The sequence below is a fragment of the Eumetopias jubatus genome, unplaced genomic scaffold (assembly GCF_037043125.1).
Source record: "Eumetopias jubatus isolate StellerSeaLion01/CBP00866 unplaced genomic scaffold, mEumJub1_p1.0 scaffold_3, whole genome shotgun sequence".
NCBI lineage: Eukaryota > Metazoa > Chordata > Mammalia > Carnivora > Otariidae > Eumetopias > Eumetopias jubatus.
Window position 1 is genome coordinate 39,188,040 of NW_028274809.1, and position 26,791 is coordinate 39,214,830.

At 39.2% G+C, this 26,791-nt stretch overlaps 1 protein-coding gene across 1 annotated transcript in view; it reads left to right on the forward strand.

Moving 5' to 3' along the window:
- Positions 1-26,791, forward strand: part of HECW2 (HECT, C2 and WW domain containing E3 ubiquitin protein ligase 2) — a 215,578-nt gene that overhangs the window by 48,276 nt on the left and 140,511 nt on the right. The window contains exon 2 of the mRNA XM_028123706.2: positions 21,203-21,310. Coding sequence (XP_027979507.1) covers positions 21,203-21,310 — 108 coding nt within the window. The remainder of the gene's footprint in view (positions 1-21,202; positions 21,311-26,791) is intronic.

The following is a 26,791-nucleotide window of genomic DNA, read 5'->3' on the forward strand; positions in this document are numbered from 1 at the left end:
GGAAAACAAAAGCAAAAATAAACTGTTGGGACTTCATCAAATTAAAAGGTTTTGCACAGTGAGGGAAACCATCAACAAAACAAAAAGGCAACCGACTGAATGGGAAAAGATGTTTGCAGATGATATATCCATTAAGGAGCTAATATCCAAAATATATGAAGAACTTCATATAACTCACCACCATAAAACCAAACAATTTGATTAAAAAATGGGCAGAAGATCTGAATAGCCTTTTTTTTTCCAAAGAAGACATACAGATGGCCACCAAATACATGAAAAGATGCTCAACATCACTCATCATCAGGGAAATACAAATTAAAACCACAATGAGAGATCACCATACAGCTGTCAGAATGGCAAAAATCAAAAAGACAAGAAACAGTAAGTGTTGATGAAGACATGGAGAAAAAGGAAGCTTTGTGTTGGTGGAAATATTATATGTATTTTTAAGCCCCACTAAGCTCATATTGTGCATATGCTCTGCAGTATGCCTTTTCACTTATTATATCATGAACATTGTCCATGTCATTAAAAATTATTTGGGGACATTGTGTGATGGCAACATAATATTCTTTAACATGGCTGGCTAGTGCCATACTGTACCTATAAATTTATTTTTGGATACTTACCTAGTTTCTGATTTTTATAGATCATGACACAATGATCACTGAATTTATGTAATCTTAGGTGGCACATATTTCTAGAACAGGTGTCTTATTTTGCTTATTAAGCCGTGGCAGACAATTTTTTTTTTCATGTGTAAAATAATCCTTACTTTTCTGGTGTTTCTTTTTTTTTTCCCCCTTGTACTATTATCCTTTACTGAAGAGAGTTTTTAAATATAAAAAACAATAGCTTTTTAAAAATTCAATTGAGTGTTTATTTATAAACTCTAAAACAGATTAGAAGGTAAAATTATAATTCCTGATGACAGCAATTTGTGATGGAAATGCTTACAGACCCTTAAATATAGCTTGGTAGGAAAGGGCGGGAGTGAAACGAGTTGTTACAGTTTGTTCCAGGAAAGGCATTTTGGATGAATGCCACCTACTTTTACAAAGATGTCTTGTGATTTTAGTTTTATCTGCTTTCACTTAACCTTTCCCAAAGTGATAGCTGAAACAAATGTATGTAGTACAATAAAAGGCTAATATTAACATAACTCTTTTTCTCTGAAGATGTTATTTGAATTTTAGTGAAAGTATTGAATCTGTGCCCAGTTTAATCATGCCAAATACCCTAGATCAGGGAGACGCCGGGGGTCAGTTCATCTAGCCAGCTGCCTTCCTGGTGGCAATATCTACTTAGTGTCAATATTTGTTGCAAAAATAAAATTCCACAAACTTCTCCAGGTATTTCAATGATTTAGAGTCTTCTCTGTTGAGAATAACAGCACTAATATCTGAGAATTTATTGACTATGAGTAAATACTTTTTACCAGGCACTGTCCACTTACTATACGTAGCTTTCCAGTCCTCTCAAAATTGTGCTGGTCATGCATTGGTATTGTCCCCATTTTATAGATGGACTAAAGTTTAGGAAGGTTGATCATTTGGCAAGGTCACACAGCTAATAGCTGTCCATTTGGGCTGCAGAACCAGTGCTATTCTGTACTTACAAGCTGTTGGAGAGTTCATAGTCATATAAGTGACTGACTAAATGTCCTAAATTCTATTAAAACATGTTAAGAAAACATAATGAATAAATTTAGTGTATGACAACTTATGCCTTTTAAACATTACAGAACAAACTTACATATTTAAAGGTTGGCTTTATTCTCTTTAAAAAGGGGACACAATTATTTAGGGGAAAAAATCCTCCTTGTTCATTCTTCCTGACTAGAGATCTTGGCAAGTAGGAGCACAGTTGCTATTATTGTGACTTTGTCTGTTGTGTGTACAGATACATGCTGCCAGAGTCTCTGCCCCACACCTTTTATAAACACCATATTTAACTTGGAGGAGAAAAAGTTATTCTTGGCAACACTCACATGGCAAAAGTAGCAACTGCAGGGGCCACCAAGGAGTATACTGACTTGAGCTGGAATTGTGAGACTATGTCTAGAATTGAACTTTATTGCTGTCTCTAATGCAAGTCTCAGTAAAGGAGAGAATTACTATTCAGTTTACCAGGAAGCAGGAAAACTGCAAAATGAGATCTGTATCCCATGTACTTAAAATATAATGTACTGAGACTTTGTGCTTATTATTACTGGTGTCATTGCCAAATATGAGAATCATTAGATAGCTAATAAGGACCTAATACTAAGATGACCAAAGCAGTTTAAATACCTACTTACTGAGAACAGCCTGCAACAATGGATTCATGTGAGCAAAGACTCACGGATGGGGTATCAATATGATGATGTTCTTCACAGAGTCCTCAAATGTTAAAATCCAAGGGTCTGTTTGAAATTTGAGAGACATACATTTATAAGTGCAATGTTCTATGCATTGAAAGTAGTTTTTTTAGGAAATTTTACTCAAGTGTTATTCTAAGAGGCGGTACAAGCTAAAAAGAAAAATTGATAGATTCACAAACACATGTAGATTCATATATTGCTGACAGATTCAGAGTGAGCTAGTATGAGAAGTTAAGGATGTTCTTGCAGACATTCATTCAATAAATTCTTTCTGGCTGCTAGCCTTTGAGATAGTATCACAGAAAGCCATATGTATCCAATCCTGAGCTCCCTGGATGGAGCAAGACCCTCTAGAGCCCTTAATTCTTCTCAAATTCCCTCTAGTCATTCAGTTCCATCATAGACACCGATCTTTTGTGAAATAGAATAAAAATAAGCTTAGAAAAATGAAATAAAAAGAGAAAAATGAAATGAAATAAAAACAAGATCTATAAAATATAAGTCCACATTTTCATATTATTATTATTGAACAGATTCAAAATTACTCTGGCAAATTTCTGTAAAAGTTTCTAAAGGCTCATGTTCAATTTCTGTCTTTATCTCAGATCATTAACAGTAAGTTCATGGGCCAGTGCTTATCCATGCCCTATATTTTGAGGAGTAGTGTTCTAGATTTATGTACAAACAAAAACTTTTTTTCTCATGTTAGCATCCCTTTCTGTCTTTGTTTTTTTCTGCACTTGCTTGTCTTCCTATTATACTCACTTTTTTCTTCTTTTAAAATGGATTGATCATAATCATCATGAGACCTGTTAGGGTAGGGTACAAAGATGCATGTCTGTTTTTTATCGTCTAATAAAACACATTTGCAAAATCAAATGTGACATTCACATATACACGTATGTTAATGTACGGTCTAATTAGATTTTGAGACTGTAGACAAGTTTCTTAATGTGGAGTTCTAGTACCAGCTATATCAGAATTCTTTCAGGGTTTGGGAATCTATGTGATTATTTGATTCTACATCATGCACTATGGTGGTAAATGATAAATCCTGAAAATGTTCCTTGTGTGGCTATAGTAGAGTCTCTACATATGTGCTTTTAGCGGAGAATCTTCAGGATATATTATTGAGTTCATTGCTTTCTTAGTCATATGCATAGCATAACTGGAAAAAGGTAGTGTTCTCATTTAACAGACAGAAACAACATACGAATACAAATAAAATAATTTTATATCCTTCCTTATTGGATTCATTTTATTTTCAGAGTGTTACATGCCTAAAATCTATTCTTATATTCACCCTGCTTTACAATATAATTTTATTTGGAATAATAAATAGCATAGCTGCAGAACCCATTAGCCATGTAATTAAACAGTTGTTATGAATTCAGTGAGTGAGGTGGGATTATACATAAACCACCTAATATTTTGTTAACAGTACATTAACATAGGGTTAATACAAAATTCATCAGTAAGTAAAAATATAATATTCTTAGATATTTATACAAAATTCACCCATAAGGAGAAATACATCCTTCAAGCTTCCAGGTACAGGTCAGTCAAATAAAGGAGACACTATTATAGCTGGTTCTTTAATCCTGTTGTGGAAATTACTGAAAGGAATAAAACCACATTTATTCTTATTTGTGTATACCTTTCATGTGTTTGGCACATTACGTCTGCTTGTGTGTATTGGTCTGTTAGAAAAATGAGGGTCATTTATTCTTGTTTATGAAAGCAGTGGATCACAGTTCTGATATTTTGCTTGAGTGGACATCAATAAAGGGATTTTTCTTATCCACTTAAGATGAGAAAATCAGTCTTTTGGGGACATTACTATCTTCCAAAGCATAATGATAATTTCCTAGACGAAGCTACAAGACCCTAAGAAAATATGCCCATACTTACTCTTATTGAACTCAGAATTCTTCAGAAATGTGGCTGTTGTGAAACTGAGGAGGCTTCTGGAAAATCTTGCTCTGCACCTTTGAGCCTTGTGATTATGTGCCCTGGATCAAGTCACCAGACCTCCCCGAGCTCACTTCCCTTGTCTTAGGGATAATACTTATTATCTCAGAATTGCTGGGAGAATTCTATCAGTGAATGATTCTAAAATGTCAAGTATAGTTCTTGTCACTTGATAAATGGTAGTTAGTTATTTTGGGGGGAAGTTGTATAATAATGGGCAATGTGTGGATAAGCTTTGATGTCATGCAGACCCTCGATTTGAAATTCAGATAGCTTTTTGCCCTGGGATTTAGCTATGTGTGAGCAAGTTATTCAGCCTCTCTGTCCCTCAGTTTTCTTAGGGATTGTCATGATTAGCCCAGAAGGTTACTCTGAGGATTGAATGAGGGAGTGTGTATACACACTCATAGTGCCTGGCATGTGGTAAGTGCATAATAGGTAACAGATAATAGCTTTTATTATTTGTGTTTAATTTGATTACCTACCAGTTTCTAAGCTAAACTTTAAAAACCATGTATTTCATGTGCATGTGTCAACTGATTTTTATTTGAGGTTCAAGGGATCTTTTAGCAGCTGTCTCATTTCTGAATGGAGTTTCAAACGTTTTCTGATTTATACACAGAATGATGTGTATTTCCATTGGAAGATTTGGGGCATCTGAAAACAAAGCCATGAGGAGACAAGCATTCATCTGGCTGTTGAATGAACACAATGTCAGAAGAAAAAGCCTCCAGTAAAAGTTGCAGCAGACAGGCAGACACTTGCTATGGGACCTAAATAATGCATATGAGTGATGTCAGACTTGGAGACATGCAAAATGCATAAACACAGAGGAAGTTCATAATGGGCTTTTCAGGAAAAAGGTCATGCCTTCCTGATGTGCTTACCTTGATTCTGTTTTGTGTTTTTCATGCCCACGTAAAGATAGATGGAAGAGACGCTGCTGAATTTTTCCATTGCCAATTTGTATCGTCATCCAAGAATTGTCTTTGCTCTTCTTTGCTTTACTCTTTTTTTTTTTTTGGTGGGGGGAGCTTATTCGTTCTTTTTTTAATTTTAATTTTTTAATTTAAGTACAGTTGGTACACAATGTTATATTAGTTTTAGGTGTACACCATAGTGGTTCAACTTCTCTATACATTATGCTGTGCTCACAAGTGTAGCTGCCATCTGTCACCATACGGTCCTATTCCAGTATCACTGACTATATTCCCGATGCTCTGCCTTTTATTCCCATGATTTACTTATTCTGTGAGCTTTTGGGAATAAGCTACTTTAGTTAAGTCATGTCTTTAATGTTCTGTGATTAATCCATTCAGCATCTACAAAGCAGAGTTTCACCCATGAGCATCCTTGTTAGATTAATAATTTGAATGTTGACAGTTGTGATACCAGTTGGCTTTCGGAAGATCTTATGGAGAAGAGATAAAGGGACAATTTCCATTCCCTTATTCTTAGGTTTCCCTTTCTCTCCCTCTGCACTGATGCTTAAAATTTCTAGTCTTCCCTCCTTCACTGGCCTCGTCTCTCCCTTAACCCTCTGTGCTCTAGTCACACTGGTCTTCCTTTAGTCCTTGAAAGTACCATGCTCCTTCCCACCCTAGGGCCTCTGTACAGCTCTTCCATCTGGAATGTTCTCTCTTTTGTCTTCCCTCCCCTCCTTCCCCATCCTTCAGAGCTTAGTTCCCATATTAATTCCTTGCGGGAGGTTTCTCTTACTTCTGGTCTGGGTCATATCAGCAACTCCCCCATTCTCTTAACACCTCTTTTTCCTTTGTAGCGTGTATCATAATAGTAACCAAAGAATTCGTTTTGTATTTGTTATTTAATGTTTCTCCCTCTCTCTAAAATAGAAGCTCTGCAAGAAAAAGCAGGGACTGTGTTTGTCTTACTCAGAACTATCTCCCAATGCCTGGCACCATATGCTATTGTAGCGAGTGAAAATGTTAAGATGTTATATGTATGCAAATTTGGTATTGATGTGCTTCCCATTTTATTTGTTCTTGTTGATTTTTGAGGTCTTTCTCACACAGAGATGTGCTTTGGAGAAAGGAATAGCATATATAAATTTCGAGGTCTGACACTATGCCCTTCTGGCTCTACCTTCTCAATGCAATAGTCTACTGTGATTGAAGAAGTACTGGCTGAACTTCCTCGTTTAAGAAAGACCATCTCTATGAAAAGGTACACATATGTGATGGCCTTAAGTCTAAGCTCCAACATCATCTAACCTCGCTTGATCCACTTTATAAGTGTCTTGATCAGCTTGGTAATCTAGGTCTCTTATGACAATGGTGTGTGCTGTGGGGACATAGGTTTCCTTTACATAGGACAATAGCCTGTTTGACACATGTGAACATGAGTGACACATAGATGGACCAGAACCTAAAGTTCAGTTGAAGTGGCCTATCTGGCAGATGTTACAGATTTGGAAGGTAAAGAATCATGGTGTGGGAATCCAGAGTGGTGGGAGCATCAGGTGAGCTTCTCTTCAGCCCCATGGAGAATTTTTGTTCCATAACTAGGAAGTAAGCAAGCATTCAAGATTATACACTTTTGACTGGAGATGAAAACAGAGATGCTGACATTGTTGGGAAATCTGTCGTTCATAAGCTATAGCCACCTTTGATGCCAATAAAAGGGAATGAATTCATCCTTTCTAGACTTCTTTTTCCTAACCTCCTTTTGGTGACTGAGTCGAATTTGTGACGTGACTGCCATATTCCAGAGTGTTATCTGAAAAGGGCAGCATATTGTAAAAGAGCTCGGGCTTGGGTGCCATTCAGATCCAACCCTGAAATCCTGGCTGTTTGTTATCACTTCCTTTCTGTGAGCCTTGGCTTCCTCATCTGTAACATAGGCCTAATAACATTATCGACCTCAGCCTTAGAGCACAGTGCTGTTCATTAGACTATTTCAAAAGCATCTGTGATGTGTCCCTGGTACATTGTGGGCATTTTGTCCATGCTTGTTCTTATTGTTGTTTGCTAGCACACACCCAAGAATCCACCCAATGTCAGCAACTCGGTTTATTCTAAGCTAGGGCAGAGTTTACACGTCAGAAGAGGCCTGGTGGTGATTCTGGAGTGCCAGGCTTGCCGTGTCCACAAAGTCTATTATAGAACCAGCCTCAAGCTCCGTGGCCCCTGGAAGCTTTATGACAAACTATGTTGGGATTAAGGAAATGGTAGAGAGAAAATTGCATCCACTAAATGTGGCACAGAATTTAAATCTGGTCTGTCTCACTTCACAACAAAATAGTGACTGATGAGGATATTTTATCTTGCTTTCCTGGAAGTTTGCTGGAAAGATATCGTCTTGCAGCCTTTGATTGCATTCACCCATTCAACCAACACTTAATAATTGTGTCAGCCGCCCTGGATGGGCCAGCTTCAGGAGGCCCCTTTTCCATTAAATAACAATGCATCTCATCTGGAAATTCTTCCACTACAACCTCTTCCTTGGATAAGACAAGAGCACAGCTAGATTGAGGTTTTGCATCCATTTTTGCATTAAAAATGATATCTGAGGGACACCTGGGTGGCTCAGTAGGTTGGGCGTCTGCCTTTGGCTCAGGTCATGATCTCAGGGTCCTGGGATCAAGTCCCGTACCAGGCTCCCTGCTCAGTGGGGAGTCTGCCTCTCCCTCTGCCTGCTGCTCCCCCTGCTTGTGCTCTCTCTCTCTCAAATAAATAAAATGTTAAAAAAAATGACATCTGAGGATAACTTAAGGGTTGCTAACCACAGTTTTGGATTTTCATTAAAGCTAGATAATGTTTCAAAAAGTTTTAGTTGACTTTTACAGTTTGAATTTACAAGTCCACAAATTTCATTCTGGATTAGTTAGAATGCTGTAAGCCTCTTTCAATACCCTAAGTGAATGCTATATCTGATTAATCATAGTAGTAAATTAAAGTTTCCTGATAATGACCACTCTATTCTTAGTAAATCAGACAGAAAACTCCCTTCTCTGTGATAACAGTCAGTTTGTTGACACTCACTCTGTATGAGTGTGTGTGTGTGTGTGTGTGTGTGCGTGTGTACACATAGCTCATTCTTTGGAATTTTCCCAATGGAAAAAAGCAAAGGAAGGAAGGCGAGGGGAGGATGGGGCAATTGCATCCTGTACCCTTTACAGGGTGTGGCCACGACTGCCTCAGCCTAAGGGACACTAATAGGCTGTGTTTTTTCATTTAGGATGCCTGACAGTCTTGAGGAAAAGTGGGAGTGGCTCTCAGTGTTTTCTTAGCTGGACAGGAGTCTCCTGGTAGAGGTCTGCTCAAATCCCACTTAGGATTTCATGTCTAGAACTTTGGGAAAGAAGAAGAGAAGCAGGAGCATCAGTGAGGTGGACCCGCAGAGCTCTCAAAGCCACGTTAGGACTCCAGACCCGCCCGACTGCAGTTCTGGACTCTTCTATGAATGAAATTGCCAAGTGGGTAGGCCAGGTATATGATTTTAAGGAGAATGGAACGTGTTTCTTCTTGCTGCTTCCTAAATCTGGTTTGAAATGATGATGAATTCAACCCTGACAAAGGCAGAAAGAAACTCTTTGGGATTATATGAGGTAAGAAATTAGAAAGTTCTGTGAAATGAGTTCTACCCTCACCCGATTTCTGAGTTCAACTATTTGGGATTTACAGTTCTCTCTGCCCTTCTCTTTGAAACATTCTTAAACGTGGTCCCCTTCCAGCTTGATTAGGACAGTCATTAACAAACTATGTGGTGTGCTTATCATATTTAATCATTTGACAACTCGACATCCATCAGTGCTGGGACTAAAACATTTAAAACTTTTACAAAAAGGGGCGCCTGGGTGGCTCAGTTGGTTAAGTGTCTGCCTTTGGCTCAGATCAAGATCCCAGGGTCCTGGGATGGAGCCCACCAGTAGTGGGGAGTCTGCTTCTCCCTCTCCCTCTGCCCCTCCCCCCACTCATGTTCTCTCTCATTTGTTCTGCTCTCTCTCTCTCTGTCAAATAAATAAATAAAAAAGTAAAAATATTTTTAAAAATTTAAAACTTTTACAAATAAATATGTAGTACCTTTGCTGAATTTCTAGAGCCCCCTGGTTTCAAAGGAAGTACTTTACTGTGATGTTAAGTACAGGTCCTACCTACAATAATGTTTCTTAAAATGTCATTTGATTGAGTCTAAATAGATTTTATGACAGGTTATCTGCCTCTGGATAATAATGTTTTCTGTCAGATTTTAAAGCTCTTCTCTCATGAATGAGATGTTAAGGCCGATTTATTTGTAATGTAATGTTTATATGGACAAGTATTCACAGACATTCACATTTTAGAAATTGATTTAACAGCAATCTTACAACAAAACTTTAATTTGAGAATAAAATAAAGTTTTTATTAAGATTTTCTTGTGGCAGTTGTAGTAAACTGACCCAGCTTTCTATAAAGCTTTGAAATCTGTTCTAATTGTTTAAAAGATAGGATGAATCCAGGGCGAAATTTCAGTTCTATCCTAATACTTTTTCAATGAAAAAATTTACTTTCTGGCTACAAAATGCCAATCAGTGGTCCTCAAGGTGGGTGAGGATGTTATTTATTTATTTTTTGTCATATAGCACACCACTGGCATTTAGTGCTCGAGAGCCAAGGATGCTACCATTGCTACGGTGTATTGGACCCAGCATTTGGAAACATAGATAAATACCTAGTTTAATGAAAAGTAAGTTGATGGTTTAGTAAGGATTCAGGTGAGCAGTCTAATCTCTGGGAAAGTGGTTCATCTTCTGATCAAGCATTATGGGGAGGGGACCCATGGAGAATAGGCACATTTGCAACATTTTTCTTTAGGATTAGTAGCAATGAATGTTCCAGAAAGATCGCTCTCACATACTTCCAACTAATATTTTCAGACTGAGTTTGGATTAGCTCCAATAAGTATTTGGTTACTTCAGTAAGGGTAACCTCCTTCTTTAAATCAAGTTAGCTATTATTGTTCCTGATCCTTATTGTATGAGCTCACTAAGATCAAAGATGTGATTTACCCCTAACTGAAGGGTGCTTTTGTGATGAACTTTATATTTTATAATGGTTGTACATTTCTCAGAATCTGCAGCTATTAGGTTCATGTAAAAGTAACATCCTTGAAAGATCTGGAGGTTGCTTTTAAACTTCACTTAGTATTAAAAGGATTATCTTTGAGTGAGCGCTTAGTATTTGTATGGTATTAAAAAAATCATTAGAAGAAAGAAAGAGGGATAGATATATAATCAAAACCTCATTGTCATTCCTGGCAACTTTTTAACACACATAGTGCCACAAGAGAGATTTCCCAGCTAAACACGGTATTCACAATCCAAGTTTCATTATGTAGGGAGATGAAGATATCTCTGCTCGTTCTTTGTTAAGCTGAGCTTAAAGGTCATTGACAGAATTTTATGCTTTGAGTGACCTTCCACTCAAGAACTGTGCAGATTGATCTACTCTGTGTGAGAGACTGTGTTCTGTGTGTAATAGCATAATGTGCTATCATAGTATGTATGGACTGCACTTCTGTCTGCTCATTTGGCATCCAGATTAAGAAAGAAAGCAGTCTCTAAAAACATAAATTAGCATGCTTTTGTTTTAATTTATATATATTTATGAGAAATTAGAATAAAATGAATTTATTTAAAAGAAATTTAAAAAGTAAAAGCTAAGGAAATGAGATTGAGGAACTGTGCTTTTGGGTATTAAAAGAAAAACATAATTAGAAAGAAGGAGGAAATGGATTAAAAATTTTTTAAACCCCACGCACGTAGCCTCCTAATATGTGCCGGGTTCAAGTACTGTACCCAGTACTCCTCACAGCTTTCTGAGCTAGGTGCTGTTATCATTTTGTAGATTAGAGAAATGGAGTCTATGCAGTTTTAAGACTTGCACAAGGTTATGGATCCAGTAAATGAGAGAGATGGAATTTAAACTCAGGTCTGCTCTTTCTCAAAGTTCCGAGATCTTACCATCACCTAATAGCTGCTGCCTGGCAACATCATTATCCAGCGGTGTATTACTCTCTTGGTACCTGTAATAAATGATTTGTACCTAAAAACATAAAGCATACTTCTGTTGGTGAATAGAAGGCCCATGTGGATTAAAGGCAGTGATATATTAAATATGTTGCATTAAGGGTTTTACTGAGTTACTAAGTGACGGAGAATCTGAGCTTTTCTGTTTTGACTGATTAAGGTTGGGTGTGGGAAAGTTGGACTTTCGGGAGTTGTTTGAATAAAGAGAGGGACAGGAAGAGCATGGTGGGCTTAGAGAGTGAAATTCAGGCTGGTGGTTGGACTTGGAGAGAGCTTAGAGGTGGATGAGTCACCTCGCAGGGTCGTTGGACGGGAGAGTCTAGAATTGATTCACAGCCTTTTGCACTAAGGCTGGCTATTTATAGCTGCCACAGCTCTGTCTCCACAGGAAAGTTGGAGACAGAGGGAGAGGGTCATGTTCAGGTTATGGCTCCAGCACGTGGTGCTGGGCCTGGGCATGAAGCATCATGGACCATCCTCTTGTCTTTTGACAGTCCACTCTGCACACGGCAGCCAGAGGATTTTTTTAGAAATGTGGATCATGTTACTTCCCTGCTTTAAGTCTTCCAGTGATCTTCCGTCATCCTCAGCATGGAATCCAAACTTCACAGTGGTCTAGGTAGAAGGTGTGGTACAGCATCAAGGAGCATGGTCTCTGGGCTCCCTTTGCACACACTAGTTTTGGGATCTTGGACAGATTTTCTAACTTCCCTATGCCTTAGTTCCCATCACTAAGAATCCGATAGTGGTGCCTACCTCAAAGGATTGTTAGAGGTGTCAATGAAGTGATAAAGACAGAGCAATAGAACAGTGCCTGGCATATAAGCAATCTCTGAACTGCTTTTTACTATCTGGTATTCTGGGCCATGACTGAAACTCTTAGGAGGTATTTGCCAAAATGAGTTCAAGTGTTGCTTCTCACCGATCTATTGGTGGTTAATTGAGTAGCTTGGGATCAAGTATTTTACATAGGAACTTGCTTAGCAGCGCATCCTGCCTTTGCTGGATGTATGGCAGGAGGTGTGAATGTTCAGGAGGCACCCTCAGGGGGGGTGCTTAGGACATGGCCATAAGTCACCCAGTGTGGATCTAGTGAAAGATTGCCCATCCTCCAGGTTGGTCGATGGCCTGCCACCGAGGAGATAACCATAAGACATCTCTCTCATACTGGGGGGTGCATGGCCTTGGATCAGCACGTGTGCGCCCACTCCACCCTGCAGGTGCTGCAATGCACATGCCTTCCCAGGCACACGTTTCCCAGGGCCAGACCCTGCCGACTGGCCATCAGCTCTTGCTTTTGCTGTTGTTGCTGTTGCTTTTTTTTGTCCTGTGATGTGCTGTGCCTTCTTCTCCCATCTCTGGCACATTACAATCAGCAGTTCTTTCCAGTATCTACAGGAAAATAGCTATTCAAGTGAGAACCAAACCACAGTCGTTAGTGGGTACATCTCAGCTGGTGTTGTGGTATCAAGATTGTAATCTCTAGGAACGTCTTGCACTCAGTCTATAACCAACCAGAGGGACCGTCGGTGTCAGGAATTGGGCATCTAGGGAGACTAGGTTAAAACTAATGTCATGTTTGCAAACTCATGAGGAAGGTCGTTAATGAATTCTCATAGCACCTCATAAGATTGGTATTCTCTGTGGTGCAGTCTGTGGTAAAGACACACTCTTCCCTTGCAATGTAGTTCAGATCCCAAAGTCATTGAGTTTCCCTGTCCCGTTGTAGAAAGATTCCATAACCTGCCTGACACATACTTGTAGAAAATTTGCAAAAATTTTTAGAAAACTGTTAAAAACAGTCGTCACACAGTCCCTGTGAAGTTGTGCTCTTTGCCCAGGTCTACAATGATACTTTTGATTCAAATTGTAGTTTAGCATATTGTTCTCCAAATCCCAAATGCCAGGGCGTCTAATTTTCCAATACAGCCAGAATAAACCAGGACCCTGTATGACCCAATCTCAGGACATAGTTATATTCAGTTAGTATCCAGAGAGTAATTTAAAACAACTTAGATGTTTATGCCATTTGTGAGAAAATGTGGGGAGGGATTACTTTAAAGCAAAAGAAAATTTGCAAGCATCATTTTTCATCTCTCTGGTACAATCTATCACATGGCATCTTTCTCAAAAAATTCCTCATCTTTTCTTAACTCCCCTGGGTTGATTGATAGAAGAGTGAAGGCTTTGAATGTATATATATTTGTTCCTATTTTATCTCCAGCACTCTATGGAGATTTTGGAAATATTAACAGAGACAAAGAAACATTTGCAAATCCAAATTATGTTTGGATATGTTTGAGATGTCTGGTCATGTATCCTGTATATTCTCTTACTATCTTTTTTTATGTTATATTAATCACCATACATTACATCATTAGTTTTTGATATAGTGTTCCATGATTCATTGTTTACATATAACACCCAGTGCTCCATTCAATACGTGCCCTCTTTAATACCCATCACCAGGCTAACCCATCCCCCCACCCCCTCCCCTCTAGAACCCTCAATTTGTTTCTCAGAGTCCATAGGCTTTCATGGTTTGTCTCCCCCTCCGATTTCCCCCCCTTCATTTTTCCCTTCCTACTATCTTCTTCTTTTTTTTTAACATATAATGTATTATTTGTTTCAGAGGTACAGATCTGTGATTCAACAGTCTTACACAATTCACAGCACTCACCATAGCACATACCCTCCCTATTCTCTTATTATCTTAAAAGTCTATTCAGAGGACATTTTCTGGAATCCAAAAATCATGTACAGGAAAAAAAAATCCTTTAAAGGAAATTTTCACAGTGATCTCTGCATATGAAATATTATGGGGAAGGAAGAGTTCTAGAGAATTAAAAGTCTTTCTGCTTACATGATTTTAGCTTTTTGTGGCATTTTAGAAGAGAATTCATTATTTAATTACTCTTTACAATCATGTTGTAGGTTAATATAATTAACTGTACTTTTCCAAAGATGAAAAAGATAACATCCTGGGGCCCAGGCAACAACAGTAACTTTTACCACTGAATTCAGCTCTAAATATGGCCACTTGCTTATTGCTTCTGATGACCATTCGTAGAACTAAAAAATGAGCCCCGGTGGTAAAGTTGTATGTCTACGGAACAGTGAAGCAAAGGAGTGCCTGAGACACCTTAATGACTGGCTTAAATGTGTAGATCTCCCAAAGATCTCCGTGTGTGCCTTGCAAAGATGCATCAAACTTGGTAGATCCAGAGCCATATGAGCTATACACAGTCACAGGGAGTGCTGATTAGTCCCCTCTGTTCCTCTTTAACACTGTATAAAGTGTGCATAGCCTGGTCATGGCACTCTTGACTTTGCATTGTACTTTCTGTGCCAGTCTCCCCCACCACACCATGAACTCCCGATGGCAGGAAATGGGTGTTCCTCCTCTTCCGTAGTAGGTGGTCAATAAATGCTTTTCAATGAATGAATGGATGAACAAGCTAACAAATGAGAGGGACAGTTGTCAGCGATGAACAGGGTCCAAAGCATTGCTGTGATTGCTCAGTATCCCTGGAAATAACCACAGAACAGAGTTTTTCCATGTGTGGCCTTTGTAGTAATATCTCTGTTGGAATCAACCCCATGGGGTATTTGCTAAAATTCAGATTCCTGCGTCCTAACTCAAACCTACAGAACCAAAATCTCTGGAAGAGCAGCCCAGGAATCTGCATTTTAAAGAAGCCTTCAGGATATTTAGAGTGAGCAATGGAGTTGGGCAATCATTGCTGTGGAGGATCAATTAGCTAAAGGGAAACGTGGCCAGTGATGATTTGTTTCCTAGTGAGTGTGAAGGACATGTTGGTAAGTTTGCTTATAGAGAGAATTTGTTTAAGTCCCCAACATGTTCCTCCTAAAGATAATGTGGTTTTAATTAAGGAAAGGGGGTCCTGTTTCTGACCTGATTAATTAGATCTGAGAAAATTCTCCGAGCCACTATGCTCTATAGTTAAGAGAGTTTTGTGTGTGGTGTAATCTTCTATCTCTATGCCTTTGTTTTCTTGGTCCAAACACTTTATTTGTTTCTCCCTTGGAGAAACAGACTTAACAGAATTAATTCTGGGATTAATAACAGAATGAATGGAAATAGTGCTAAAGAGTAATTTAAAAAAATACTAAATGAAATCACTTTGCAAAAGTATCATGGGCTGCTAAAATAGGGAGGAGTAAAGATTTTCAAGTTTTTGTGATCATGTTCCATAATATTATTGAAAGGATTTTTAGGGCTTTTTGTGTGTATGTACTTTGCTTTTCTATTTAGAGAAAATGTACTGCCAACTAGACTTGTAAGAGAACAAAGAAGACATATGAGACGTGAGTGGACAAGCTTTATATAAACCATACCAAACACAATTAGATATAAAAAAGGTATTTAGGTACATGAATTAAACATCTTCCGTGTTTCTTTTTTGTAATTATGTTCCAGCTTGAAAGTTACCAAGGATCTAGAATATGCGCTCCTAGAAAATAAGACTATTTCTTTTTTTTTTTAAGATTTTATTTATTTATTTGACACAGAGTGAGAGAATGAGAGAGAGCACGAGCAGGGCAGGGTGGCAGAGGGAGAGGGAGAGAATCAGGCTCCTCACTGAGCAAGGAGCCTGATGTGGGACTCGATCCCAGGACCCTGAGATCATGACCCGAGCTGAAGGCAGATGCTTAACTGACGGAGCCACCCAGGTGCCCCCAAAATAAGACTATTTCAATTGGAAAACAGACACTTAAACCTAGTAGGAAGAGAAGTAAAAATGAGAATGGAAAAGGGAGGAAGGAAGGTAATGTTCAAAGAGCAAAAGCAAAACCAGGAAGTGTGCCTCATGGAAGCTGACATGTTTTTAGGTTGAAAGGAAGAAACTAAAAATCAAGGTGAGAGAAGGTGATTGGTGGAGGGGATTGGGTCAAAGGCTATGCCATAACGGGGGTAGAACCTGGGCAAGAAGGCAAGGAGTAGGTATGGATACAGAAAACATGGTATTAGGGAGACGAGGCCTAATGTTCTACATGTTTTGAATGGTACCCTGTTCCAAATCAGAGCGTGAAAATTAGCTATGGGATGTGAGGACAGTGGGACAGATTTGAATAGTTGTTAAGAGAAATGGGGAAAGGAAGTAGCCAAGTATAAATGCAACAGTTGATAATTGGTTTTAAAGGCCAACGTTTTTTTGATCTACCACAACGTTTATTCAGTGGAGGAAGAAATAGATTCATAATTATGTCTACATTATAGTTGTAGGGGATTTAGGGCCCTTTCTTTGGTATACCATTTCATCCTCAGTTATTTTTCTTCTTTGGATTTAGGGCATTTAAAAAAGACCGAATCATATATATATATATATATAGTATGAGTTGTTTTTCCCATATATGTGGGAAAGAAAAACAACTCGTACAATCTGGGAAAAAATATTCTGTCCTCAGATATCCATGAAAAATAGATCTCAGCGTAGAAATGCTGTCACTGAAAAGGTGTTCTGGGTCTAGACTAGAATTGACTGCAACCTAAACAAAGGTGTTAACCTACTTAAAGAAGAAAGTAGGGACTAATTAAAATTGGTCTTGAACCAAAGGAAAGGAATGAGTTATTCTCATTGTTCTTTATGTGGCATGGCCAAGGCTGGCCAACGTTATGCTAGTTACCTGTACTGTAGTCTACTCCTACAGTAGGAGCTGTAGTCTTGGTGGAGGCTGTGATAATCATATCAAAATAATTTGTACTCTGTGCTCCTAAGCTGGCTTATTTGTATGGACTTGATATTTTCAGTGAAGTGTAGCTGCCACTTGTTGGCAGAGGTGCTTGTCTCTGTCAGAGATAATAGATTATCAGAAACATCATTTCATCAGAGACAAATTTCTATCTAGAATAACCAGAATATTAATCAGCTTGGGTGTCTGCTATGTGACAGACTCTGTGCTTGGTGGGGAATAAGATCTTCTCCATGGAGATTTACAGGGTGGGTCGCTTGCTGTGGCATTTTTAATCAGAAGAGATCCATCAAACTTCTGCTGTGGGCTTGCTCATCCTAATTCTGACCCATTTCTCATCTTTATGGGACATTTGAATTCCATCGGAGCCTGAATACTTACAGTACATTTTCAACATTTTGCTTCAACTCATCTTTTTTTTCTTTAAGTTTCATAATTTAACCAAATGGAGTTGTCTACATGACCTATGAACAAATGAGGGGAATTAAAGTCAGAGATATATGGCTTATCCCAACCCACAGGAGCTGGATCTGTTTCTTGGTAAAGGCTCTTAGAAACAAGCACCCATCACTGTTCTCCCTTATTTCCTACTTCACATGGGGCAGAATTTCTACCTTGCAGTGGATGTGGCTGGCAAAGAAAGAGTTTCTTAGTGACCCTTCTTGGAACAAGAGATGCTGACACTGGTTCTTTGTCAAAGTTCTTTTCTAGGAAGCATGTAAGGGATGTGTGGAGCCTCAGGTTCACTTCTGTCAGAAGCGTATCCTTTGTTTGGCTTACGTGATGGCTTTGGGAGAAAGGGTTAGTAACACCAGAAGTGCAAACCTCTTATAGTGAGGTCACATTAACAAGTGCCGTTTTACTACCACTGTTCTTTTTCACTGTGATCCTGGTGCTTGGTCCTTAAAACAAGATGTAATGCTGCCTCATCTTTCCTGAAGGCTCAAGAGGAAACGCTCACAATAATATTTTCAGAAAATTTGCTATGTGCATAGCCACATTTAAAAAAAGCATTTTAAATGGCTGGACACCTTCTACTCCCTATGCCTATATTTGTTTCTTGCAGGGTCCAGCTTTTTGTGCCTTCCAAGTGACTAATAGCTTAAAAAAAGTACATTTTTTTTTTTTTTTGCAAAAACATGAGAGTCTCTCTCTCCACCCAAGCAGGTCTGCCCGCTAAACTCTCTTTTAGACGGGTAGCAAGTATCTTTGTGGCCTAGACTCAAGCAGTGATCCAGTCGTGGGGATTCTAGATCAAGTCAGGCATGATGAGTCTAAATCACTGATTTTTAGGGTGGTATGTATATCTGTTAGGAATTGTGTTAAGGTGCAGGTTAACAGAAACCGAAACCAATTTACTGTTGCCTCGGTAGCAAGAAGCATGAAGGCAGGTGGTTCAGAGCTGAAGGACTTGTCATGGTTACTTCTGGCTTCTTGCTCTGCCGTCCTTAGCATGTGACTCTCATCCAAGAAGAGGGGAGAGGGAAGAGCAAAAAGGATTATTGAGTCTGCCCTTTTTAGCTCAGGAAAATAATAGCTTTCCTGGAAGTCCCACCCAGTAGACTTCCATTTCCATTGCACTGGCCGGGGCTACACCACATGCCACCCCTAGCTGCAAGGCATTCTGGAGAGGTGAGTATTTTTAACAGGGAACATTGTTGCCTTGGATAAAATTGGGGTTCATTTGGCAAGGAGGAAGCTCAGTGGATGGGCAGTGATCAGGATCTGCCCTGGGGAGCCCCATGACATCTATCACAACAGTTTTAGTACTGCCTTTTATTTTATTTTATTTTTTTTAGAGAAAGACGTGGTTTATTGTTAGTCACCATACATTACATCATTAGTTTTTGATGTAGTGTTCCATCATTCATTATTTGCATATAACACCCAGTGCTCATTACAACACGTGCCCTCCTTAATACCCATCACCGGGCTACCCCCTCCCCCTCCCTAGAACCCTCAGATTGTTTCCTGGAGTCCATAGTCTCTCATGGTTCGTCTTCCCCTCTGATTCCCCCCTTCAGTTTTCCCTTCCTTCCTCTAATGTCCTCTGTGGTATTGAGAAAGACATGGTTTAAATTCCAGCCATATCATGTCTGGTTGGTGTGGGTAAGGGTAAGTCACAAAGCTTCTCCAACCATCAACCAGTCATCTGCAAAATGAATCAGTAATGCACATATGAAATTTCTGTGGGGGATTAAGTCAAATAATGTTTGTATTATTTTAACTATTGTGAGTGGTAACAATTATTTTCGTTGAAGAAATATTATTCCATTGATTTTGACCCATCTTGTTCTTTTTTTTTTAACCCATCCCCCCGCCCCCCTCCCCTCTAGAACCCTCAGTTTGTTTCTCAGAGTCCATCGTCTCTCATGGTTCATCTCCCCTTCTGATTGCCCCCCCTTCATTTTTCCCTTCCTGCTAGGTATTGCCTTTTAAATATCAGCATTGCTCTTCTGTTTCTGTGATGGAACGGAGTGGTTGGCCTTGGTCATTTGTTTAGGAGAGGAGGTGATGGCATGAGGGGGTTATGCTTTTCCATTCTTCTAAAGAACAGTGGCTCCTTCTTGGTCTTTCACAAAAAGAATCTTTGACTTACAAGTGTGCTGAATGCAAATGGCAGGGAAGACCATTCCTCCCAGAGTTCTTTGGCTTATCCATATGATGAAAATGAGGGGGGGGGTGGCACCTGGGTGGCTCAGATGGTTAAGCGTCTGCCTTTGGCTCAGGTCATGATCTCCAGGTCCTGGGATCGAGCCCTGTGTTGGGCTCCCTGCTCAGCAGGAAGCCTGCTTCTCCCTCTTCCGCTGCCTCTCCTCCTGCTATGTTCTCTCTCTCTCTTTCTCTGTCTCAAATGAATAAATAAAAATCTTAAAAAAAAAAAAGAAAATAGTGGGTTCCCAGAATAACCACAGACAAGACAGGGCTGGATTATCTGACCCCTCACTCTGGCCCACTTTCTATTTCTTTCATGCTCCAGAAGCATGGAAAAACAAAGGGGGTGGAGGAGGTTTTTCTTCTCAGGACGATTCCCTTGAGCTTGGGACCTTTTCTGCATCTTTCCTTTTTTCAGTGTTGCTCTTACTTCACATCTAGTTAATCCCAGCTCTCGGTTAAAGCGTGTCCTTCGTCTTTCCTCCTGTGAAAGGGATTTGGGGAGACAAATGAAGAACACCTGACTTTAAGAGCCAGTCTCACTGTACACATTTTCATGTACCTGTGAAACTCTGAATGGCCTTCTTTTTAGTTGTATTTCCTATTCTAGGCCCTAGGACAGAGCTTCAAACTAGTGTGATGCAGGCAAATGATAGAATATGACCTTCAGCCTTTGGGGTGGTGGGGTAGAGCCTGATGCCACCAGAGCATCCCTGCCTGCCATTTTAAGTTATAAGCGTCTCTTTCATTTATCCCAATGTGCCCTACAATGTTACCATTTTCTGTGTGCCAGGAAGTCAGAAAGCTTGGAAATGCTGCTTTCAGGTGGCTGTCCTTTCTATCCATACAAATGCCTAAACACTCTCTTCTTTTTTTGTATTGTTTGAGATTTGCGCCTTTGGCTTTTTGTAAAGAATTATCCTAGCAGACATGATGACTTGGTTGGTGTCTCCTGAGCACTGTTCATGGCAAACCTGTACTATGTCTTCACTCATTTTCATAGCTTAAGGTCCCTTTTTTTTTTTAAATTCCACTTGGAGTTCTATTATGTTCTCCCAGCTTTGCTCTTCCTTTCTTTTTTATATAGGATTTTATATAGGATTTTATTTATATAGGATTTTATTTATTTATTTATATAGGATTTTATTTCTTATCTATCAGCTCGCCATTGATGCTGCAACAGTTGTATCCTTTGTTCTTTCCAGTTTTGTCTTTTGGTGACGTTGATTAACCGGGCCAAGCCCAGAAATGCCAACTTCCTTCAACCCCCCCCCCCCGGTTCTCCCATATCAATGCAAGTGCAGAAATGCAGGGTAATAATCTGCCGGGAGCTGGTCATTCATAATAGTGTTCATTAATATTTCCCCCTTTATCTTTTCTTTCCTTTATTTTAGAATTTGCATCAGTCTTTGAGCTAAGGAAGGACTTGTGGGTTGTAATTAAGCTGAAAAGTGTTTGTTTGGTTTTTCCAGATGAGAATTCCCCAGCCAACTTCTGGGATTCTAAAAACAGGGGTGTGACTGGAACCCAAAAAGGTCAAATTGTATGGAGAATTGAGCCTGGGCCCTATTTCATGGAACGTAAGTACTAAGCGAGAAATAGAAGTTTGTAACTAACTGAAAATTCCATAAATATATGGAATCCTAGGGAGTCTTTTCTGAATTTATTATAAAAGTTTTTGGCTCTGATTTACATATGTATGCCATGTGTCTTCAAATTGGGAAATATATTGTTTTAGAAAATGCTCGTTAGAGAATGTTCACATTTTGAAAAAAAGCATATGTAAATATATATATGCGAATGTATATACATATGCACATTACATATACCCTGTGAATGCATAGTATATAAAGCATGTATGGTTATTTTAATACTTTACACATTTTATATACCCTTGTATCTACATTTGTAGTTAATATTTATTATATTAATTTCAGGGAGCAGAAAGAATAATTCAAGATTTCAGTTAATTTAAGAATTTTATTGGCCTATAGAATACTTTGCTATTATTTTTCCCAGCAGCAGTAACTATTGCATCTGTGTCCTGTTCTTTACAATTAGGTGAGAGAGTCTGGGCACACTGCCCTGGAGGTTAATTTTAAGAATCAGAAATTGGCTGCAGATAACTCAGCCATTACCCAGTTGACCTGATGTAGTATTTCTTTGTAAATATAAATGCTTATACATAGTACATGGTTCACAGAAATATCTCGTTCCTTTTTATTTAGGGTGAAGGGGAGTACTTATATTTGCCACTAATACTATTGAGAACATAGTATATACATTTTTGTGGAATAGATGGAAGTGTGAATGAATACGTGATTTACTGGGTGGTTCAAGTTAACTTTTACATTTGGAGAATTCTTCATTAATATAGAAAAAAATGGGATATTTAAATTTTTCTGAGTTGTTTGTATAAGAATTAAGTTTTCTATGTTCAAGAGATTTAATATAGACGAGTGTGTACATGGATGTTAGTACTGAAGGATGGTACATATTAAACCTTAAAATATAAAGTCAGGTTTGATTAAATGGGAACCTGCTATAAGCATATTTTTATTGAAGTATATAAATTTCTGTAATATAAAAAGTTATTTTCAAAGACTAACATCTGTTACTTTGAATTGCCATTAAAGACATCAGATAATTTCTTCCATATCCATACTGGTAGGGCAGCATTTCATAACTTTCTCTAATCATGCTTCTCTCTCCAAAAGACTGTCTTTTTTTCATAATTCACTATCTGGCTAGAGTTTCTCTTGAAACCTTAAAGGGATTTTAGTTTTTAAGGGAAAATGCTCATGATATATCAATACATGAGGGGGGGAAAAGCAGATACATATAACATAATTCTAACTAATATCATGACACATAGGAAAAAGTCTGGAAGGAGATTTGCCGAAATGTGAACACGGGTTGTTTCCTAGGAGGGAAGATTATGGGTAATTTGTTTTTCTTGCTCATTACTACTTTACTTTCCAACATTTGGCCCAGCTGGCATTGCCATCCACTAATGAGAAAAATAAGTGATAAAAGAATGTGGGAGAAAATGGAATGGGTTACTTTCATTTAATGTGATTCCTCCTTTGAAAGGATCCCAGGGTTTAAGAGGCTGATGTAGCTGAGAAATTCTGCCAACTGAACTTCAGGGGAAAATGTAAAACAACCTTTTTGTTCTCTACAAAACGCCGAACTGCTAGGAATGGTTCCTTCTGGATAGAGTGTGCCGATTCATGTTGTGGGGCTCAGGTGAACAACCTGGGAAGAAGTCAGTATCACATACTGCTATAATTTGGAACATTATGTGTGAAAAACGCTATTTGCAGAGTATCCCATTTGCCATGGTTGATTTTATTTCTCCTCCCAAAAGCTTTAGAGATTCTTAATGTCCTGGCCGATCAGGGTATGCTAATATCTCTGTCTGGATGAATGTTTTTCTTTATACCTCGTTCTAGTATTTAATAGAAATAAGCTTGACATTGAAGCTAAGAATTGGGAATGAAGAAAAGAGTAGGGTTTTGTTGTTGTTGTTGTTGCTTTATTTTCTCCTCTAAATTCCACCTTAATTCTGCACACACAAAATTGCAGATATTGTGTATCATGACTGTAAATTAGAAATATGCAGTCATGTTTTATTTAAGGACTGAGAAAAGTTGTGCACATTGAAATCCAAGACAGTGAATGAGAATTACAGAAAGATTTGGCTTTAGAATAAAGTCTACCTTCATTAATCAAAATGAGGGCTCCTCCAACACACATCCCTATCCTTTCAATGTGAAAACCTCAGGTAGTATTTATATGACTGCTTTGTAGCGTAGCCTGTATCTTTTAGACATCATTTTTTTACCCCATATCTGGCTACAGCCAACCTAAGGGGACTTCCCAGCATAATGAAGTTTTGCTTGAACCTCTGGAGCTGATGGCATGGAACTTATAAAAAATTGGGTGGGGGGTTAGACAGCTTCTATATTTTCAGCCTCTGATCTTGAAAACTTAAGACTTTTAAAAACTTCTGCTTTCATCTTCAGAAAGAAAATTTATTAGCTCATCAGAAGTTCAGGCAAAACAAAATTCTCTGAACATTGACCTAAGTTCATGGGCAAACCTTGATTTGAGTGCTGTCTAAGCTATTTCTGAACGTAAAGGTGGCTTTAGTTTGTCCAGATAAAGCCCCAGAGGAGGCAGGCCTCCCAGACTTACATTATTACAGGGCCTACCTAAATGAATTTGAAGGACAAAGACGGGTTTAATTTTGGACAGATGACCTTCTTAGGCAGTGGACAGGAGTATCAACTTCCTCTGCACCTACTTGTCATAAGACTGTCAAAGAGTCCTCAGATGAGCTTATGCTTGCAGAAACTGAATGGGTCATCTTTGCAGGCTGAATCTTGAGTTTGGAAATGTAAGAGGTTTCCAAGTTGTCTTGTCATGCTCGGATGTCTCTGTTAGTCTATAGTCTTTCGTAGACTCTGGTCATTCATTTATTCATTCATTCAGACCTGCTTTTGTCGTTCCTTCATTCCTTCTATTCATCTGTCCGTCTATCTCTCCCCAACCATCACGAGGTATTTATTAAGTGCCAACTTTGTGTCACTTGCTCTTCTAGGAGCTCACTAAATCCTGGATCAATGAATGAGCTTGGAAACAGTAAACTTCATTGCTCTGTGCTAAACTGCTTTGTGATCATTGAGGATAATATCAGAATATTGATTTTGGTATAAGTGATATAATGAGAGGAAACTGAGCATCAGAGATGTAAGTGGCTTGTGTCCATAAGAGCCTTGTCTGTGATTGGCACTCAGATTAATTAATGTGCTTCCCAGGATGCAGTGCCTTGCCAAAAGAGAACCTTTATGGATGGCTTCTTTGGGGGGGGGCGGTGGGGGAGGCAGGTGGCCTGGGCCTCTTATTTGTACTGTCAGAGCCTTTACTTTAAATGTGTCCATTTCCAGGTCCCTTCCCGCCAACATCAGAATGACTTTTTTTGTCCCTTGGATGGAGATTTGGTGCTTTTTATTTTCTACTCTCATACTTTAGGCTTGGGATCCTGTTCACTGTTCACCCTCTAATCCTATTAGGTTTCTGCTACATCCACACTGATATTGTCTGTCTTTGATTTTCATGATTGTATATCTGAGCTTTAGCAGAGGAGGGTGAGGCCATTCAGGCTCTTTTGACCCTTGTTAAAGAGAAGACAACTTGCAGTAACATATAAATGATAAGTTCACCTGTCACTGGAAATGTGGGCATGAGGATTAGAATGTGTTTGCTTTTTCCAGTTTGTGGCCTCTGAATAAAAGACCCTGTGAATAGGAATCATAATATGAAAAGTACAGTAAAAGCACATAGGGCAATGGTTAAAATAATTTTTTTAGAATAAATTGCAGTTAGCTTTTTAAAAGATTATTCTTTTTTTTTAATTTTTTTATTTATTTATTTATGAGAGACAGAGAGAGAGAGAGAGGCAGAGGGAGAAGCAGGCTCCCAAGGAGCAGGGAGCCTGATGCGGGACTCCATCCCAGGACCCTGGGATCATGACCTGAGCCGAAGGCAGACGCTTAACCATCTGAGCCACCCAGGCGCCCAAGATTATTCTTTTTTTAAAAAAAGATTTTATTTATTTATTTATTTATTTGAGAGAGAACTAGAGTGAGAGAGCGCAAGTGGGGGGAACAATAGAGAGAGAGGGAGAAGCAGGCTCCCCACTGAGCAGGGAGCCAACGCGGGGCTCCCGTCCCAGGACCCTGGGGTCATGACCTGAGCTGAAGGCAGACGCTTCACCGACTGAACCACCCAGGTGCCCCTAAAGATTATTCTTTTTAAATAAAAGTGCTTGAGGGAAGGGCATTTCCATTCCATTCTCTTTAGGGTTCAAAATATTCGACTTCTAGAAACTTGGGAAAAATGTAGACTTTCTAAATAGGAACAAACTATTAACGACTGCCTAAGTGAATTCTGTAGCTATTTAAGGTGATGGACGAGATCCCAGTCTTTGAAACAAAACCATTTCTTACAGGGCGTGGCCTGTAGAATCTTTTTTCAGAGAGGGCTTGAAATGGAGTTTTATACTGATGGCAAGAGTTAATGTAGCTGAGTTGGGATTGCTTTAAAAAGTAATATTTGAATAGGTCGTGTATGCAAAGAGTATATATAATGTTTAAAAGATACAAAAGGTGAAAGTTGAGTATCTCCTCAACTTCATGCCCCGGTCATCAGTGTCCCCTCCCTGAAGACAACCACTTTTACAGTTTCACTTGATCTATCTGGAAATATCTTATTCAGGTACAAACCCAGAAACAGAATGATTGTTTTAAAAATGCGACGTCAGAATCACGCAGTTACAGAAACCCCTTCACTTAGGAGCGCGGTTACGTTCCTAAACACTGTGCAACGTCCCTTCTGCCTCCCTGACCTCCCCTCCCCATAAAACAAGCCCCAGGAGACATCTCGCCAGGATCCTCCTCCCATCTGCGAGGTGATGGAGCTGGTGCGCTGGTGCTCTGGGGGACGTCTTCATTGGTGGTGTTGGAAATTAGCAAGTTAAACATTTACAAATAAAGGGGCTTCTGTGTCTTGTCAGCATTTAAATAGGGGCTGCCAAATCTCTATTGGAGGAACTCTATAAATGAAAGTATCCTGAAGATTCCTGAAAGGCACCAAAGTATGTTTCCATAATTCATGACTGGCTTCAGCCGCTCAGGAGGGGCCTCTGAGAGAGGAAGATGCCATCTGGGTGGTACTTTCTTCCTTCCTTCTGAGGCTAGAGTGGGCCCAACCAATGATAGGTCCTCCTAGGTTAATGCGGGAGGCCTCGCCCTTCTGACCTGCTGCCCTCTGAGGCAACATGCTTTCAATAAGTGGATTTTTTGGGGAGAAAATACTCTTGCTTTTTATAGTCTGAAGGAATACGTGCACGCACACACTGGCACACATATACCTATTTCTGTAATTTGAGGCCAATAGGAGGAGATGTTGGCTGCCACACTGGGCTGTGGAGAAACCGTTCTCAGGGAGATGGGGTCATTCATTGCTCCTCAGTCCCGTATCTCCCCTGCTGGTGC